At 45.7% G+C, this 20,898-nt stretch overlaps 2 protein-coding genes across 6 annotated transcripts in view; one reads left to right on the top strand and one right to left on the bottom strand.

The window, feature by feature from the left end:
- The window catches only part of lsm8 (LSM8 homolog, U6 small nuclear RNA associated), a 32,444-nt gene extending 15,611 nt beyond the window's left edge, over positions 1-16,833 (top strand). The window contains exons 2-4 of the mRNA XM_069920076.1: positions 9,586-9,626; positions 10,897-11,024; positions 16,497-16,833. Coding sequence (XP_069776177.1) covers positions 9,586-9,626; positions 10,897-11,024; positions 16,497-16,587 — 260 coding nt within the window. The 3' untranslated portion in view covers positions 16,588-16,833. The remainder of the gene's footprint in view (positions 1-9,585; positions 9,627-10,896; positions 11,025-16,496) is intronic.
- Positions 16,834-17,777: 944 nt separating this feature from the next.
- Positions 17,778-20,898, bottom strand: part of ankrd26 (ankyrin repeat domain containing 26) — a 167,701-nt gene continuing 164,580 nt past the window's right edge. For all 5 annotated transcript variants that reach the window (XM_069919991.1, XM_069920001.1, XM_069920012.1 and 2 more), the window contains 2 exons: positions 18,769-18,814; positions 17,778-17,992 (listed from right to left, as the gene is read on the bottom strand). In XM_069919991.1, coding sequence (XP_069776092.1) covers positions 17,844-17,992; positions 18,769-18,814 — 195 coding nt within the window. In that variant the 3' untranslated portion in view covers positions 17,778-17,843. The remainder of the gene's footprint in view (positions 17,993-18,768; positions 18,815-20,898) is intronic.

The following is a 20,898-nucleotide window of genomic DNA, read 5'->3' as shown; positions in this document are numbered from 1 at the left end:
CTGCACCCTTGGGTCTGAGCAAATGCTGGGATCAGGTCCTGTACCCTAGGGTCACAGTGAACACTGGGATCAGGTCCTATACCCTTGGGTCACAGTGAACACTGAGATCAGGTCCTGTACCCTAGGGTCACAGTGAACACTGAGATCAGGTCCTGCACCCTTGGGTCACAGTGAACACTGAGATCAGGTCCTGTACCCTAGGGTCACAGAGAACACTGGGATCAGGTCCTGCACCCTTGGGTCACAGTGAACACTGAGATCAGGTCCTGCACCCTAGGGTCACAGTGAACACTGAGATCAGGTCCTGTACCCTAGGGTCACAGTGAACACTGAGATCAGGTCCTGTACCCTTGGGTCACAGTGAACACTGAGATCAGGTCCTGTACCCTTGGGTCACAGTGAACACTGAGATCAGGTCCTGTACCCTAGGGTCACAGTGAACACTGAGATCAGGTCCTGTACCCTTGGGTCACAGTGAACACTGAGATCAGGTCCTGTACCCTAGGGTCACAGTGAACACTGAGATCAGGTCCTGTACCCTAGGGTCACAGTGAACACTGAGATCAGGTCCTGCACCCCAGGCTCACAGTGAACACTGAGATCAGGTCCTGTACCCTAGGGTCACAGTGAACACTGAGATCAGGTCCTGCACCCTTGGGTCACAGTGAACACTGAGATCAGGTCCTGTACCCTAGGGTCACAGTGAACACTGAGATCAGGTCCTGCACCCCAGGCTCACAGTGAACACTGAGATCAGGTCCTGTACCCTAGGGTCACAGTGAACACTGAGATCAGGTCCTGCACCCTTGGGTCGGAGTGAATGCAGGGATCAGGGTCTTGCACCCTAGGGTCACAGTGAACACTGGGATCAGGTCCTGCACCCTTGGGTCTGAGCAAATGCCGGGATCAGGGTCTTGCACCCTTGGGTCACAGTGAACACTGTGATCAGGTCGTGCACCCTTGGGTCGGAGTGAATGCAGGGATCAGGGTCTTGCACCCTAGGGTCACAGTGAACACTGGGATCAGGTCCTGCACCCTTGGGTCTGAGCAAATGCCGGGATCAGGGTCTTGCACCCTTGGGTCACAGTGAACACTGTGATCAGGTCGTGCACCCTTGGGTCGGAGTGAATGCAGGGATCAGGGTCTTGCACCCTAGGGTCACAGTGAACACTGGGATCAGATCCTGACCCCTTGGGTCACAGTGAACACTGAGATTTGGTCCTGCACCCTAGGGTCACAGTGAACACTGAGATCAGGTCCTGCACCCTTGGGTCTGAGCGAATGCTGGGATCAGGGTCTTGCACCCTCGGGTCACAGTGAACACTGGGATTAGGTCCTGCACCCTTGGGTCAGAGTGAATGCAGGGATCGGGGTCTTGCACCCTAGGCTCACAGTGAACACTGAGATCAGGTCCTATACCCTAGGGTCACAGTGAACACTGAGATCAGGTCCTGTACCCTAGGGTCACAGTGAACACTGAGATCAGGTCCTGTACCCTAGGGTCACAGTGAACACTGAGATCAGGTCCTGTACCCTAGGGTCACAGTGAACACTGAGATCAGGTCCTGTACCCTAGGGTCACAGTGAACACTGAGATCAGGTCCTGTACCCTAGGGTCACAGAGAACACTGGGATCAGGTCCTGCACCCTTGGGTCTGAGCGAATGCTGGGATCAGGGTCTTGCACCCTCGGGTCACAGTGAACACTGGGATTAGGTCCTGCACCCTTGGGTCGGAGTGAATGCAGGGATCGGGGTCTTGCACCCTCGGCTCACAGTGAACACTGAGATCAGGTCCTATACCCTAGGGTCACAGTGAACACTGAGATCAGGTCCTGTACCCTAGGGTCACAGTGAACACTGAGATCAGGTCCTGTACCCTCGGGTCACAGTGAACACTGGGATCAGGTCCTATACCCTTGGGTCACAGTGAACACTGAGATCAGGTCCTGCACCCTTGGGTCACAGTGAACACTGAGATCAGGTCCTGTACCCTAGGGTCACAGAGAACACAGATCAGGTCCTGTACCCTTGGGTCACAGTGAACACTGAGATCAGGTCCTGCACCCTTGGGTCACAGTGAACACTGAGATCAGGTCCTGTACCCTAGGGTCACAGTGAACACTGGGATCAGGTCCTATACCCTTGGGTCACAGTGAACACTGAGATCAGGTCCTGTACCCTAGGGTCACAGTGAACACTGAGATCAGGTCCTGCACCCTTGGGTCACAGTGAACACTGAGATCAGGTCCTGCACCCTAGGGTCACAGTGAACACTGAGATCAGGTCCTGTACCCTAGGGTCACAGTGAACACTGAGATCAGGTCCTGTACCCTTGGGTCACAGTGAACACTGAGATCAGGTCCTGTACCCTCGGGTCACAGTGAACACTGAGATCAGGTCCTGTACCCTTGGGTCACAGTGAACACTGAGATCAGGTCCTGTACCCTTGGGTCACAGTGAACACTGGGATCAGGTCCTGCACCCTTGGGTCTGAACGAATGCTGGGATCAGGTCCTGTACCCTAGGGTCACAGTGAACACTGGGATCAGGTCCTATACCCTTGGGTCACAGTGAACACTGAGATCAGGTCCTATACCCTTGGGTCACAGTGAACACTGAGATCAGGTCCTGCACCCTTGGGTCACAGTGAACACTGAGATCAGGTCCTGTACCCTAGGGTCACAGAGAACACAGATCAGGTCCTGTACCCTTGGGTCACAGTGAACACTGAGATCAGGTCCTGTACCCTAGGGTCACAGTGAACACTGAGATCAGGTCCTGCACCCTTGGGTCACAGTGAACACGGAGATCAGGTCCTGTACCCTAGGGTCACAGTGAACACTGGGATCAGGTCCTATACCCTTGGGTCACAGTGAACACTGAGATCAGGTCCTATACCCTTGGGTCACAGTGAACACTGAGATCAGGTCCTGCACCCTTGGGTCACAGTGAACACTGAGATCAGGTCCTGTACCCTAGGGTCACAGAGAACACAGATCAGGTCCTGTACCCTTGGGTCACAGTGAACACTGGGATCAGGTCCTATACCCTTGGGTCACAGTGAACACTGAGATCAGGTCCTATACCCTTGGGTCACAGTGAACACTGAGATCAGGTCCTGTACCCTTGGGTCACAGTGAACACTGTGATCAGGTCCTGCACCCTTGGGTCTGAGCGAATGCTGGGATCAGGTCCTGTACCCTAGGGTCACAGTGAACACTGGGATCAGGTCCTATACCCTTGGGTCACAGTGAACACTGAGATCAGGTCCTATACCCTTGGGTCACAGTGAACACTGAGATCAGGTCCTGCACCCTTGGGTCACAGTGAACACTGAGATCAGGTCCTGTACCCTAGGGTCACAGAGAACACAGATCAGGTCCTGTACCCTTGGGTCACAGTGAACACTGAGATCAGGTCCTGTACCCTAGGGTCACTGTGAACACTGAGATCAGGTCCTGCACCCTTGGGTCACAGTGAACACTGAGATCAGGTCCTGTACCCTAGGGTCACAGTGAACACTGGGATCAGGTCCTATACCCTTGGGTCACAGTGAACACTGAGATCAGGTCCTGTACCCTAGGGTCACAGTGAACACTGAGATCAGGTCCTGCACCCTTGGGTCACAGTGAACACTGAGATCAGGTCCTGCACCCTAGGGTCACAGTGAACACTGAGATCAGGTCCTCTACCCTAGGGTCACAGTGAACACTGAGATCAGGTCCTGTACCCTTGGGTCACAGTGAACACTGAGATCAGGTCCTGTACCCTTGGGTCACAGTGAACACTGAGATCAGGTCCTGTACCCTAGGGTCACAGTGAACACTGAGATCAGGTCCTGTACCCTTGGGTCACAGTGAACACTGAGATCAGGTCCTGTACCCTTGGGTCACAGTGAACACTGGGATCAGGTCCTGCACCCTTGGGTCTGAGCGAATGCTGGGATCAGGTCCTGTACCCTAGGGTCACAGTGAACACTGGGATCAGGTCCTATACCCTTGGGTCACAGTGAACACTGAGATCAGGTCCTGCACCCTTGGGTCTGAGCGAATGCTGGGATCAGGTCCTGTACCCTAGGGTCACAGTGAACACTGGGATCAGGTCCTATACCCTTGGGTCACAGTGAACACTGAGATCAGGTCCTGTACCCTAGGGTCACAGTGAACACTGAGATCAGGTCCTGCACCCTTGGGTCACAGTGAACACTGAGATCAGGTCCTGTACCCTAGGGTCACAGAGAACACTGGGATCAGGTCCTGCACCCTTGGGTCACAGTGAACACTGAGATCAGGTCCTGCACCCTAGGGTCACAGTGAACACTGAGATCAGGTCCTGTACCCTAGGGTCACAGTGAACACTGAGATCAGGTCCTGTACCCTTGGGTCACAGTGAACACTGAGATCAGGTCCTGTACCCTTGGGTCACAGTGAACACTGAGATCAGGTCCTGTACCCTAGGGTCACAGTGAACACTGAGATCAGGTCCTGTACCCTTGGGTCACAGTGAACACTGAGATCAGGTCCTGAACCCTAGGGTCACAGTGAACACTGAGATCAGGTCCTGTACCCTAGGGTCACAGTGAACACTGAGATCAGGTCCTGCACCCCAGGCTCACAGTGAACACTGAGATCAGGTCCTGTACCCTAGGGTCACAGTGAACACTGAGATCAGGTCCTGCACCCTTGGGTCACAGTGAACACTGAGATCAGGTCCTGTACCCTAGGGTCACAGTGAACACTGAGATCAGGTCCTGTACCCTAAGGTCACAGTGAACACTGAGATCAGGTCCTGCACCCCAGGCTCACAGTGAACACTGAGATCAGGTCCTGTACCCTAGGGTCACAGTGAACACTGAGATCAGGTCCTGCACCCTTGGGTCGGAGTGAATGCAGGGATCAGGGTCTTGCACCCTAGGGTCACAGTGAACACTGGGATCAGGTCCTGCACCCTTGGGTCTGAGCAAATGCCGGGATCAGGGTCTTGCACCCTTGGGTCACAGTGAACACTGTGATCAGGTCGTGCACCCATGGGTCGGAGTGAATGCAGGGATCAGGGTCTTGCACCCTAGGGTCACAGTGAACACTGGGATCAGGTCCTGCACCCTTGGGTCTGAGCAAATGCCGGGATCAGGGTCTTGCACCCTTGGGTCACAGTGAACACTGTGATCAGGTCGTGCACCCTTGGGTCGGAGTGAATGCAGGGATCAGGGTCTTGCACCCTAGGGTCACAGTGAACACTGAGATCAGGTCCTGCACCCTTGGGTCTGAGCGAATGCTGGGATCAGGGTCTTGCACCCTCGGGTCACAGTGAACACTGGGATTAGGTCCTGCACCCTTGGGTCAGAGTGAATGCAGGGATCGGGGTCTTGCACCCTAGGCTCACAGTGAACACTGAGATCAGGTCCTATACCCTAGGGTCACAGTGAACACTGAGATCAGGTCCTGTACCCTAGGGTCACAGTGAACACTGAGATCAGGTCCTGTACCCTAGGGTCACAGTGAACACTGAGATCAGGTCCTGTACCCTAGGGTCACAGTGAACACTGAGATCAGGTCCTGTACCCTAGGGTCACAGTGAACACTGAGATCAGGTCCTGTACCCTAGGGTCACAGAGAACACTGGGATCAGGTCCTGCACCCTTGGGTCTGAGCGAATGCTGGGATCAGGGTCTTGCACCCTCGGGTCACAGTGAACACTGGGATTAGGTCCTGCACCCTTGGGTCGGAGTGAATGCAGGGATCGGGGTCTTGCACCCTCGGCTCACAGTGAACACTGAGATCAGGTCCTATACCCTAGGGTCACAGTGAACACTGGGATCAAGTCCTGCACCCTTGGGTCACACTGAACGCTGGGATCATGTCCTGCACCCTTGAGTCACAGAGAACACTGAGATCAGGTCCTGTACCCTACGGTCACAGTGAACACTGGGATCAAGTCCTGCACCCTTGGGTCACAGTGAACACTGGGATCAGGTCCTGTACCCTTGGGTCGCAGTGAACACTGAGATCAGGTCCTGTATCCTTAGGTCACAGTGAACACTGAGATCAGGTCCTGTACCCTAGGGTCACAGTGAACACTGAGATCAGATCCTGCACCCTTGGGTCACAGTGAACACTGAGATCAGGTCCTGTACCCTAGGGTCACAGTGAACACTGGGATCAAGTCCTGCACCCTTGGGTCACAGTGAACACTGGGATCAGGTCCTGTACCCTTGGGTCACAGTGAACACTGAGATCAGGTCCTGTACCCTTGGGTCACAGTGAACACAGATCAGGTCCTGTATCCTTAGGTCACAGTGAACACTGAGATCAGGTCCTGTACCCTAGGGTCACAGTGAACACTGAGATCAGGTCCTGCACCCTTGGGTCACAGTGAACACTGAGATCAGGTCCTGTACCCTAGGGTCACAGTGAACACTGAGATCAGGTCCTGCACCCTTGGGTCGGAGTGAATGCAGGGATCAGGGTCTTGCACCCTAGGGTCACAGTGAACACTGGGATCAGGTCCTGCACCCTTGGGTCACAGTGAACACTGAGGTCAGGTCCTGTACCCTAGGGTCACAGTGAACACTGAGATCAGGTCCTGTACCCTAGGGTCACAGTGAACACTGAGATCAGGTCCTGTACCCTAGGGTCACAGAGAACACTGGGATCAGGTCCTGCACCCTTGGGTCTGAGCGAATGCTGGGATCAGGGTCTTGCACCCTCGGGTCACAGTGAACACTGGGATTAGGTCCTGCACCCTTGGGTCGGAGTGAATGCAGGGATCGGGGTCTTGCACCCTCGGCTCACAGTGAACACTGAGATCAGGTCCTATACCCTAGGGTCACAGTGAACACTGGGATCAAGTCATGCACCCTTGGGTCACACTGAACGCTGGGATCATGTCCTGCACCCTTGAATCACAGAGAACACTGAGATCAGGTCCTGTACCCTACGGTCACAGTGAACACTGGGATCAAGTCCTGCACCCTTGGGTCACAGTGAACACTGGGATCAGGTCCTGTACCCTTGGGTCACAGTGAACACTGAGATCAGGTCCTGTATCCTTAGGTCACAGTGAACACTGAGATCAGGTCCTGTACCCTAGGGTCACAGTGAACACTGAGATCAGATCCTGCACCCTTGGGTCACAGTGAACACTGAGATCAGGTCCTGTACCCTAGGGTCACAGTGAACACTGGGATCAAGTCCTGCACCCTTGGGTCACAGTGAACACTGGGATCAGGTCCTGTACCCTTGGGTCACAGTGAACACTGAGATCAGGTCCTGTACCCTTGGGTCACAGTGAACACAGATCAGGTCCTGTATCCTTAGGTCACAGTGAACACTGAGATCAGGTCCTGTACCCTAGGGTCACAGTGAACACTGAGATCAGGTCCTGCACCCTTGGGTCACAGTGAACACTGAGATCAGGTCCTGTACCCTAGGGTCACAGTGAACACTGAGATCAGGTCCTGCACCCTTGGGTTGGAGTGAATGCAGGGATCAGGGTCTTGCACCCTAGGGTCACAGTGAACACTGGGATCAGGTCCTGCACCCTTGGGTCTGAGCAAATGCCGGGATCAGGGTCTTGCACCCTTGGGTCACAGTGAACACTGTGATCAGGTCGTGCACCCTTGGGTCGGAGTGAATGCAGGGATCAGGGTCTTGCACCCTAGGGTCACAGTGAACACTGGGATCAGATCCTGACCCCTTGGGTCACAGTGAACACTGAGATTTGGTCCTGCACCCTAGGGTCACAGTGAACACTGAGATCAGGTCCTGCACCCTTGGGTCTGAGCGAATGCTGGGATCAGGGTCTTGCACCCTCGGGTCACAGTGAACACTGGGATTAGGTCCTGCACCCTTGGGTCAGAGTGAATGCAGGGATCGGGGTCTTGCACCCTAGGCTCACAGTGAACACTGAGATCAGGTCCTATACCCTAGGGTCACAGTGAACACTGAGATCAGGTCCTGTACCCTAGGGTCACAGTGAACACTGAGATCAGGTCCTGTACCCTAGGGTCACAGTGAACACTGAGATCAGGTCCTGTACCCTAGGGTCACAGTGAACACTGAGATCAGGTCCTGTACCCTAGGGTCACAGTGAACACTGAGATCAGGTCCTGTACCCTAGGGTCACAGAGAACACTGGGATCAGGTCCTGCACCCTTGGGTCTGAGCGAATGCTGGGATCAGGGTCTTGCACCCTCGGGTCACAGTGAACACTGGGATTAGGTCCTGCACCCTTGGGTCGGAGTGAATGCAGGGATCGGGGTCTTGCACCCTAGGCTCACAGTGAACACTGAGATCAGGTCCTATACCCTAGGGTCACAGTGAACACTGGGATCAAGTCCTGCACCCTTGGGTCACACTGAACGCTGGGATCATGTCCTGCACCCTTGAGTCACAGAGAACACTGAGATCAGGTCCTGTACCCTACGGTCACAGTGAACACTGGGATCAAGTCCTGCACCCTTGGGTCACAGTGAACACTGGGATCAGGTCCTGTACCCTTGGGTCACAGTGAACACTGAGATCAGGTCCTGTATCCTTAGGTCACAGTGAACACTGAGATCAGGTCCTGTACCCTAGGGTCACAGTGAACACTGAGATCAGATCCTGCACCCTTGGGTCACAGTGAACACTGAGATCAGGTCCTGTACCCTAGGGTCACAGTGAACACTGGGATCAAGTCCTGCACCCTTGGGTCACAGTGAACACTGGGATCAGGTCCTGTACCCTTGGGTCACAGTGAACACTGAGATCAGGTCCTGTACCCTTGGGTCACAGTGAACACAGATCAGGTCCTGTATCCTTAGGTCACAGTGAACACTGAGATCAGGTCCTGTACCCTAGGGTCACAGTGAACACTGAGATCAGGTCCTGCACCCTTGGGTCACAGTGAACACTGAGATCAGGTCCTGTACCCTAGGGTCACAGTGAACACTGAGATCAGGTCCTGCACCCTTGGGTCGGAGTGAATGCAGGGATCAGGGTCTTGCACCCTAGGGTCACAGTGAACACTGGGATCAGGTCCTGACCCCTTGGGTCACAGTGAACACTGAGATTTGGTCCTGCACCCTAGGGTCACAGTGAACACTGAGATCAGGTCCTGCACCCTAGCGTCACAGTGAACACTGGGATCAGGTCCTGCACCCTTGGGTCGGAGTGAATGCTGGGATCAGGGTCTTGCACTCTTGGGTCACATTAACTACCAGGATCACAGTCCTGCATTCTGAGGTCACAATAACAGCTGGGATCAGGGTTCTGCACACCAGAGTCACAGTAAAGGCAGCGACCTGTAGCCTTGGATAACACTGAAGATTGGGATCATGTCCTGCAATCCATGATAAGCGCCTGATGTCCGTCTGAAAACGAATCACAATGAGGTCCTGTAGTCAAGGCCCTGCATAGCAGGGTGACTGTGAAACCTATGATCACTGAGTTCCACCAGCATTTGGTGTGTTTCTCCAGTTTTATAGCATCTGCTGTCACCTATTTGCTACTATTTATTCATGCCTATGTTTACTGTGAGAATACTTTGTAATATTCCCTAAACAGAGGGGACAGAAATCAATTTACCTTAATTTGAGTATTCAGGTACAGTTGCAGTGGTCACAGCAGATGGAAGAATGATTGTGGTAAGTTAATGTTAATGCTAGGAAATCTTACTACTGAAGTGTAAAATTATAGTTTTGTATCTTGGAGTTTACGAGTGAAGATAAAAGTCCTTTGATAGAACTTGAAATACATTTCAGTTTTGGTCAAGAATTCAGTGGGTATAAAAAGTCAGTTGTTATGTAAAGTTTTGATTGTGCTGCCATACACCAATAACATGTATTACTTACTGATTGCTCTATGTTAACATTACCTCTAGAGTTTTTTCTTCGAATAAAGACAAATAAAATAAATTTAACCAATTCAAGGTTTTAATAAGATAAAGAATAAAAACTACAGCTCATCAGTAATTGAGAAAATGCAAAAAGAAAATTTATCACCCTGCCAGTCCCAGCAACTGTTCTGCAAATTGAACTCAGTTACTGAGCAAAAATTAATGGATAATTAAACAAAGAAAATAAGTGGTCAAGGGGGAAAGGAAGTGAGTAACTTTTTCCAAGCTACTTTTGATTTGAAAGGGAAATTTGCACTATAAATTCCATGAACGTGGAAGAAGAGACCTTATGTTATCACCAGCCATTTCAGTGGATTTAACCTTCCTTGTTTATGTCACTCAGAAATGCATTCTTGCAAATAAAACAGGAGGGATTATTTTCCCCTGTTTAATATATTCTTGGACATTAAAAGAAAAAAAATCACATTCATTTGTTGCCCATACTTCGGATTGATTTAAAAATCAAAAAATGGAAAAAGTTACCCCAATTTATTGTGTTCTCCCTTTAGTAAACTTGTTCTAGAATATCCTGGACACAATAGGTATAAATTTATTTGCCATTGAAGTAAATATAATTTATATTGGTTAGTTGGTTTATCCAAAATTAAGATAAATAATTATATTAGTGTGTCTAGGTTGATGAGAGTATTTTTTGTGGCTGCTAAATCCATCTGTATTTGGAAAGTTGCTCCTGCTGCACCACCACCTTTCTCTATTGTTGGCACTTAATGATATCACTTAGTGATATCCTGGAGAAACACACAAAGCTCAGGAGGAACCTCAAGCTTCTGTCTCAGAAAATCTTAACATTTGGAAATTGTACTTTTTTACTTTGGCATTTGCTAGTGGCCTTGCTTGGATTCCAAATGTGAAATTATGACATCAAAGTGTTTAATTAAATTGCACTGTAGTGCCAAATGTTTTAAAAATAGTAGTAAAACCATAATCCTGTACCAGTTTATAGTAGTTTTTAACACTAAGAATATTTAACTGCTTTTATTTGTTTCACCTTACGGTAGGGTACATTGAAAGGATTTGATCAGACCATCAACCTAATCCTAGATGAAAGTCACGAGCGAGTATTCAGTTCACAACAAGGTGTGGAGCAAGTAGTACTTGGCTTGTACATAGTGCGAGGAGACAATGTGTAAGTATTTGGAAATATGTTTATTTTCTACTAATTATAAACTTGAGAAATATAAGAAAAAGCAGGAATAGGTTACCTGTCCCCACAAGCCTGCCATAGCTGACTTTTGTTGGCCTCAGCTACATTTCTTTGCCAATTCCCCAAAGTTAACATTTCCCTTATCTTAAATTTTTTCTGCTTTCACTTACCGTATATTTTGCCATACAAGTCGATTGGCATATTAATCGGCCCCCTTTTTCAGCCTAATTTTAAGGGTTTTATGGTATATGTGGCATATAAGTCGACCCCAATTTTCTGGCTGCCTGAGGTGCCCCGTTGACTGGCGTGGAAGTCGACCCCCAAAGCTCACCATGCTGAGATGGGCCGTTGACCGGCATATATGTCGACCCCCCCCCCCCCCCCTGAATAGATCGCGAGGATTGATCTGTTGGGCATTGGCTGGTGGTGATTGCTATCATGGAGGGTCCATGATAGCTTTAAGTTGAAAGCGATAGAAATGGCCAAGAAAACCAATTGTGCAGCTGCGAGAAAATTTAATGTGCATGAGAAGCTGGTAAGAGGTTGGAGGAAGAAAGAAGAGACTTTAAGAAACTTACCAAAAAGGCAATGTTTTTTGAGTAAAGGAATCACTCGTTGGCCAGAGTTGGAAAATCACGTTGCAGAATGGGTACGCGAATAGAGGCAAGATTGGAACGTCGTCACCCGAAATAAACTAAGAACATTTGCACTGCAGTGGGCCAGGTTACACCCTGACGTCAGTGATTATTTTGAGACTACAATAGGCTGGTGCAATCATTTCATGAACAGGAAAAAATCTGGTATTACACCAGAAAACAAAAATTGCACAGAAACTACCAAAAGATCTTGATCATTAAGTTGTATGTTTTCACCAGTTTATTATTCAGAACTGGCAGAAACACCAGTTTGCATTGGCAAATATTGGAAACATGGACGAAACCCCATGAATTTCAACATGATAGGCAATAGAACAAAGGACCAGATTTACCGTGGTGTTATCATGAATGGCCGACGGGACAAACTTAAGACCCCTAGTAATCTTCAAATTCAAAATTAAACCGAAAATGGAATTCCCTGAAGGTATTTTTGTACATTTTCATGAAAAAGGATGGATGGATGAAAATGGTGTAAAACTATGGATCGACTGTGTGGAACAGGCAGCTGGGGGTTTGCGCAAAGTTTGCTGGTCTGGGATAGGTTTCGAAGCCACTTAACTGAGAAGACTAAAAGTTGATTAGCACTACATAATACTTACATGGCAGTTATCCCAAGTGGTTGGGTATCTATATTGTAATGTTTCGATGTCTGCTTGAACAAGCCATTCAAAGACCATCTGCATGAGGAATGGAATGCATGGATGTTGAGTGCAGAAAAGTCATTTACAAAAGGGGGGCAATGTGTGCTGCATCACTTGATGTGCTGTGTGACTTCATGCTCAAGGCACGGGACAAAGTTAAAACAAAGACATAAATTATTTAAAAAGTGCAGTATCTCCTGTGCAATTGATGGCACGGATGATTTATTGTGGGACACTGACGACGAAGCTAAAACCAACTCATCAGATACAGACTGGGACCCATATGATGACTGTTTAAACAGTGACAGTATGGAGAGTATGGATGTGCTTGCTGCCAAACGATGATAGCAAGAGTGATTTTGAAGGATTCTAAATGTGTTGTTTTCAGACAATGATAGCAATTTCAATAAAAATCTCAATGGAAATCTGTCAATCAGGTTTTTTTTTGTTTTTCAAGGGTCGACTTGTATGCCGGATCAGCGCAGATTGGATTTTGAGCTGAATTTAAGGTCTCAAAGGTATATCTGGCGTATAAGTCGACCCTTATTTTTTGGGGGGTTTTACGATTCGACTTGTACACCAAAATATACGGTAAATATTTCTAATGATCTGACCTCAATATTCTAGGGCAAAGAATTTGAGAGTTGAAAAGAACTATTCATTTAACAATATTTATTTATTTTTGCACGTGTTGACATACTGCACATGTATCATTTGCCTGTATGTGCATTGGTCTATGTGCATGTTTTTGCACCAATGAAAAGAGAATGCTGTTTCATCGGGTTGTACGTGTACAATTGGATGATAATAAAGTTGAACTTGAGAGCTGTCTTTGTACTTCTTTTTCTTTTCTTCTTTGGCTTGGCTTCGCGGACGAAGATTTATGGAGGGGGTAAATGTCCACGACAGCTGCAGGCTTGTTTGTGGCTGACAAGTCCGATGCGGGACAGGCAGACACGGTTGCAGGGGAAAATTGGTTGGTTGGGGTTGGGTGTTGGGTTTTTCCTCCTTTGCCTGGCTACTGTGAATGTCCTGATAAGCCATCTGCAGACTATTCATTGCTTTTGAAAATAAATTAATACGTAGGCATGGGGATTTCCTGTCCGTTGTCCAGGAGATGAAACGCGATTCTTTACATATTATTCGCTGGTGACTGTGTTTAATGGGAGGGATAGGATTAGAATGGGGGGGGGTCCTTTTTCTTCTTCTTTTCCTTTTTCTCTTTATAAGTAGAAGAGATTTCTCTAATTAGAATTTACCATGAATATGTTGTAATATTAGAATATGAGGTGAAGTTTTCCTAAGAGAATTTTCATTGTATCTGGGCATTGTATACAAGACAATGTATAGTTAATGATTCATTATTCTGTATTGTATAAAGTTGTGTGGTTAAGATGTAATATGTAATATTTCTCTCTTCCAAATCAATAATATATTAAAAAGAAAATAATATTATACAGTACATATTTATCAAAATGCTGAGGACATTTTCCTTACCATTTTAACCAGAGGACAAAAGCTCATTTGGACTGAGAGAAAATTGCATAACTGCCAAGACTTTTGTCCCTTGCTTCTGAAGTAGTACTGATGTTGATCAATTAAAATATAATAGTCATGCAGCGAGGACACAGCTCCTTTAGCCCATCATGTCCATGCCCTCTCCACTCCTTGAGCAGTACATTCCATATTTAAACCAGCTTCTGAATAGAAAAGCATATTCCTGAGAATCATTCCAAATCTTAACTCTTAAGCCTTTGCCTTCTGGTTACAAACACACCTGCTAAGGGAAATGTTTCTCACCAACTCTCTTAAGATCATCATTATGTATACTTCAGTCAGGTCCTCCTTGGCCTTTGTCTGCTCCAGGGAAAGCAAAACCCAGTCTATCCAGATAGAAACATTCCATGGCAAGTGATATTCTCTGCACCCTTTCGAGTACCCATAGATCCTTCCTATATTGTAGCCATCAGAATTGTACACAGTACAGGTAAACGATCTTTTATGTGGATATCCAAAATCCGGCAAGTGGGGAGAGAGGCGGCAGCGCGAGTCGGGCGGGGGGGGGGGGGAGACTGGCAGCGCGTGTCGGGTGGCGAGAGGGGGGTGGGTGGAGACGGCAGGGCAACTGGAAGGGGGGTGGGGGTGGATATAGCAGCACAATTCGGGTGGGCTTAAATCTGGCTTTCCAAAATCTGGAAAAATCCGAAATTCAGAACACACTGTCCCCCGAGGGTTCCGGATAAAGGATTGTGTACCTGTACACAGAAGTAAAACATAAAAGTCTGCAGACACCATGGTTGAAGAACACAATGCTTAATAAACTCGGCTGGTCAAACACATAGCAAGGATACATAACCAAAGTTTCAGACTCGAGCCCAGAACATTGGTTATGTACCTTTGCTATATAAAGTACACTGTTTGACCGGCCGAGTTTCTCCAGCATTTTGATTTTTACTATGTACACAGTACACGAGAGATCTAACTTGCATTCTGTATACCTATAATTCTATGGTAACTTCTTGCTCACATGTTCAATATTCTAATGAAGCCAAATATCCCTTAACTATTTTTTTAACCCTTTGATGCTGCCTTTTGGGACCCTTGGATATACATTCCAAAATCCCTCAGTTCCTCATTAGTTCCTAGGGTTTTACCATTATTTGTGTATATCTTAGCTTCAATAGTTCTAAAATGCATCATTTGGCATTTTGCAGCATTATGCCATTTGGGAGATTGAGTTCAAGAACCTTGAGGAAATGTAACAGTTCTATAAAACTGGTTAGACCACTCTTAGAATATTGTGATCAGCTCTGGTCACCTCATCACAGGAAAGCTTTGGAGAGGATGCAGAAATTTACCTGGATTGCAGAGTGTGTCTTATGAGGCAAGGCTAACAGAGTTAGGGCATTTCTCTTTGGATCAAAGAAGTGACTTAATTGAGGTCGACAAGATTACGAGAGGCATTGCTAGTGTGGACAGCTAACAACTTTTTCCTGGGGCAAAAGCAGCAAATTCCAGGGATCATCTGTTTAAGGTGAGGGGAGGAATGTTTAGGGGAGATGTCAGGGGCAAGTTTTTTTTTAAAATACAGTGAGTAATGGGTGCCTGGTACTGAAGGGAGATTTAAAAGACTCAGGCACATGAATGCAAGAAAAATAGAGGGTTATGGGTGTGAGATTGGAAGGTTTAGACTGTTAAGTCAGTTTCCATAGATCAGCGCAACATCGTGAGCTGAAGGGACTGCACTGTGCTATAGCTTTCTATGTTATTTCAGACATCATACCAACTATCAATATCCTTGGGCCTGTTACCGTGCTACATGTATAAATTAAAAATTAATTTTTTTTAGCCAAATATGACATTCCTTGCTCTCACCACCACCACCATGTCAATTACATGAAATGTATTTTGCTTATTGACATAATTAGCCAATTCATCAAAACAATTTAGTCAGATGGGATCTCCCTCTATCAATGTTGAATCCCTTCCAAGGTACAATTTAATCCTGTCCCATTTATTTTTTTTAAAACGTTAATTTCCCTTCTGGTGTTAGCCTTAAGGATCTATGATAGCATGGCTTCAAACTGATATCCTTTTTGAATAAGGGTAACATATTCGCTTTCGTCCTTGTCAACTCAACTGTGGTCAGATAGGTTTGAAGATTTCTGTCAGAGTTCCAGTTATTTCAGGCTCTGGAGATTTATTCATCCTTAAATTTGCCACAAGCAATCATTTTTTACTCCAACCCTCAATGTCCCTTGGCATCTGGAATTCTTTGGACTTCTTGACCTAGCTTTTTATAATGAGAAAACACATTGGCCCAAACTCTCACTGGGTTCAATATAGTCTTCCAAATAGCTACCCCCCAAGCCTCTTTTGCCTCTTCCTATCTTAACAACCTTTCATCAATTAATTTCCAGCCTATCTTTGTTCTTCTCCATAACTTACAATAATTAGATGTTTATGTTTGAAGTTTTAATGTGAAATTTATCTGATTCAATAAATAAGATAATTGCTCCAAAATGTGTTGGGAAGCAGTTTTCTTCCCCAACATATTTGTAGGTTAATCTAGAGTTGAATTAATACTTTTAACTTCTGTCACTAGTGTAAAAAAATCAGTATATAGTTATACTTACTTATGGCATCTTGTGTTTCAGGGCAGTGATTGGTGAAATAGATGAAGAAACAGATTCTGCTTTGGATCTGGGAAATATCAGAGCAGAACCTTTAAATTCTGTTGTACATTGAAAATGTAAAAACTTTGTGAATGCATGGATAGTTTTGAGAATTAGAAGTAATGTTTTGAAGAGAATTAAAAGTAATGTTTTCAGAATATCCTTTAGGATATTTACAATTCTGAAGAAAGAGCCATTTCATACCTGAATATTTTTATGTCTTTGAAGTTTTAATATTTACATAAATATTTCTTATGTATCGAGTTCTTGCTGAAAAATTGAAAACAAACTTAAAATTAAACTTTAAATGTACCACTGATTAATTGGTTAAGTTTTGTTTTTACATCTTAAAAACCTATTTGAATTGTGGTTAAAATAAAACAAATGTTTGCAATGTGACAGGTGCTTACAAACCTAGTTTTCCATACATCAAGAATTTTTTTGTTTTCGCTGGGACCTTAATGTTTTGTGTTGTTTGACATTGTTTTGTAAAGTTAGATGTCCAAAGTGTATTGTTTCCATTACTGATTTGAAATACTCTTACTTCCAGTGGTTAATTTGTTGCAAACTTAGAAAATACTGGGAAAACAGCAGGTCAAGCAACAACCTGTAATAAAAGCTTTTTTCAGATTTTCAATATTGTTCTTCATATCGCGCTATATTGTACATGAATGTGCAATGATGTGGATTCTCTTTGAGAACAGAATAAGCAGAGCATTATAGAGCAAAGCACTGCAAAAAGAGCTATGGAAAATCAAAGTTGAGTCCAGCTGATGAGTTTTATTTGACTGAATAGAATTTGCATTTAAAGTCCCACATTTATAAGGAATTTAAAATAATTGTTTGGTGCTACATGCTCATGAAACTAAACTTCATATGCTAAAGAATTTCTTGCATCCTAGCAGACATTAATATTTAGTGTGAAAACATGTAGCAGAAAGGCATTGCTTTGCATGTACCAAACCAAGTCCTTAAAGCCTGGGCACTTTTACACAAGGTAGTGTGCAATGTAATGAATATTATAGCATTTTTACCAAGGTATTATTTAATCAATTTGTGTTTAAATGCACTTAGATAAAATTGTCAATTTCCAGACGCTTCAATAATGATTGTAAGAGACTGTTAGAACTGTTCTTTCAGTATTAGCCATGTTATCTGCATCAATAAAAATAGATCCTGTTCAATAATTTTACAGAAATATCCCTGAGCAAACATAATTGCAGGAAATAAACTTTCATATTTTGCAATTAATAACATCATGGATTGTAATTAAAATCATTTATTTTATAAATACACTGTAATTCTGATTTTGTCGCTAGTTCAGAATATTCAAATCATGTAATTCTTCTTTAGAATGTCCAGGTATTGTTGAGTGGCTGTAGTTACAGGTTCTGGAACTTGGCTTGTGCTTGCCAGAGAACAAGTAGGCGATCCACGAGGTGAGATGCAAGAACATGCATTATCCAAATCGGCATTAACTAGAACACAAATTTGAGAAATTAGTTTAACTGAAGGTGCTCTTGTAAATATTGCTTCTGTAACTCTTGCTATAGCTACCCTTACTCAAAGTAACTTTATAATTCCTTCCAATCCAGATATGTGGACGGTTACTATGGCTTTACATTTCTCTCTCTCCTTGCAATTCAGTGTCTACATATCCTTTGTTGTTGGAAGTCTAAACCTCTGTCGACCTCTTTAAAAAATTTTCTTTAAAATACCTATTTTTGATCATTCGTATGCTCGCTATAACATTCCCACACTTGCTATAAATTGCGTCTTTCCCAAGGCAGTTATAAATTGTGCATCTTCTTTCAATGCTGCTATTATAATTCCCATGCCCGCTATAAATTGTGCACGTTCTTTCAACCTAAAAATATTCATGTAGCGTAAGCATATAACGCGCTGGAGTGGGGGAGGGGGAGGGGGTTGCCTGGTTTGTAAAATATACATATAATGCGTGTGTGTTATATGTGTAAAAATATAGTATTTTAAGGGGGAAAAGAGAGTGGAGCCAAATACCATTATTCCATAATAGTCATATTAGTATTAAAGATTTAACAATAATGCCAATGTATTATGATTACATAATAATGCAACGAAGCTAATTAAACAGCTGCTTCAAAATAGATATTGCAACCTGTGATCAAAACTAATTCAAATACTTTCATTCAATAGAGTTTTGAATGATCACAAACAACATTTAAAATTAATCCAGTAATTAATACAAAAAAAAATCTTCACGCTATCATTTTACCTTGAGCAAGTTCTTTGGTAATACTTTTCTGCAATTCATCCTGCTTCTGAAATAGATTAATGCAATTTATTATGCTCTGAGGAAAATTGAAACTGTGATAATGATTTAGACAAGAACTAAACGTGTCCCCAAACTTAGCAATATATTATTCTTGTGGGTTTAAAAGTAATAAAGTAAAATTAATAATAATTACTATTTCTTACAAGAAAATGAACTGTTTACAATGCTAGTTTCTTCTTGAAAGAAATGTCAAATTTGAGTTTATGAAGTGACTGCAGTCATCTATTCTGGTCACTTTCAAACTTCATAGAATTTCCACATTTTTGCACAAAAATTCCTTAAATTAATTCATTACTTGATTTGAAATAAATGCAACAGGATGGATTGAGGATTGATAAACCCAAATGAAATGCACCAAAGTTTTGGGTTGGTAGTGAATGTGATCAGGCACATTGTTTATGTTATGGAATTAAGTTCTACATAATTTTAGCTTCCTTTTGGATTTGGAGTGAAAAATATTCCAAAGAATAAGACATTTATCCAAAATATTCAAGCAAAGGTAGGGAAAGCTCCTTCAGTTCATCTGAAAGGCAGTTACTTTTGTCTCTGACTAGCACATATAGATACTCAGCCAGAAGGAAATTTCAGGTTCATCCTGTGGCTTGCACTTTCAATATCTGGGCCACATTTTTTCAGGTAAACTTATTTTCCACCCTCTTCCAACACTTTTTCCCTTTTTGTTTTAAACATTCCCAAAGGAAATTCTGGGCTGAATGAGGATTTGGGCTTTTGCCTTTCTATGGGACTAATGTTCCTTTTGGCACCTGAATCCTCATCTACAGAGGTAGCTAAGTATGTATGTAGAGCTCGTCGAAAGAACCAAAGACTTGTTGATCCAAACCAAGGCTTTGATTAGCAAAAGACAGGAGCTCTTCACAGGTGGCCGACCAGTCCAGAATGATCTGATCTGTCTAGGGACACAACCCTTTAAGGCCCATACAGTAGGCGTGGCTAAGCTCTCAGCTGATCGCTGTAAGCACAGTCATTACACTCTAGATACTGTAACTATATACATTGGTGATAGGTCTGTACTATCACATTCACCCCTTCTTGGAGAACTGACCCTGGGGTGGAAGGGCTGAAGAGGGGGAAGGGAAGGAAAAAAACAAGGGAGAGAATGAACGGAAGGAGTAGGTTAAGGACTGTAGTGGTCAGGGGGTCTGACCATCCGGCGTGACCGCCGTGGTGCCGGGATTGGGGTCGCTGGAGTGGTGTCGCCAGCAGTCTCGTTGGGTGCGATTGCTCCTTCGCTCAATTCCCCAGGAGTGGCTGTGGCGGTGGCAGCGGCAGCAGCAGCAGCGGTAGCGTCGGCCCCAGGGATGGCCGTGGCAATAGCGGACTCTACAGTCGGGACTGAGGCCGGGTCGAGTGTTCCGCATGGGAGCGAGAGGCGGGCTAACATCATGGTTGCTAGGCCGGGTTTGGCGTCTCCGTGACGTCAGGTGTTGCCGTGCAGGGGAGCCTTCGCTCTCATTGGACGAGAACTCTGGGGAAGAAGAGTTTGAATGGGATAGTGGCAATTGGTCTTCACACGAGGCACTGTGTTTGCCGGCGGCCATTTTAGACCTACAGACTGCAGCAAAGTAGCCGTTTTTAAGGCACTTCTGGCACTTGGCTTTTCTTGCTGGGCACTGGGACCTGCTGTGCTTGTCGCTCCCGCAGAAATAACATTTTGGGTTCGCAGGGGTCAGTGTAGCAGCAGCCGGCAGGCCGTCAGCATCTCGGGGGGTGGTAGGGTAGAAGGGCACTCTACTCACATCAGAATGTGGGGTCCAGTCCCTAGAGAGCTCGTTTGACTTTAAGGCTGCATCCTCCATTGTGATTGCAGTCCGGGCCACGTCCTCTAGTTTTTCTACCCCTTGTTCGAGCAAGCGCAGCCTCACTTCGTTCGATCGGAGCCCGGCCACATAGGCATCCCGAACGAGATCGTTTGTGATCTCAGCAGCAGTTTTGTCCACACAGTTACAGTCCTTGCCCAACGCCTTAACTACTTGTAAATATGCCCTGCTGGACTCGCCGGGCTGTTGCTTCCTCGACGCAAGCACGAGCCGGGCACGAACTCTGTTCAAT

Source organism: Narcine bancroftii, chromosome 1, assembly GCF_036971445.1.
Source record: "Narcine bancroftii isolate sNarBan1 chromosome 1, sNarBan1.hap1, whole genome shotgun sequence".
Taxonomy (NCBI): Eukaryota; Metazoa; Chordata; class Chondrichthyes; order Torpediniformes; family Narcinidae; genus Narcine; species Narcine bancroftii.
Note: the sequence above shows the minus strand (reverse complement) of the source record. Positions and strands in the feature narration are given on the sequence as shown.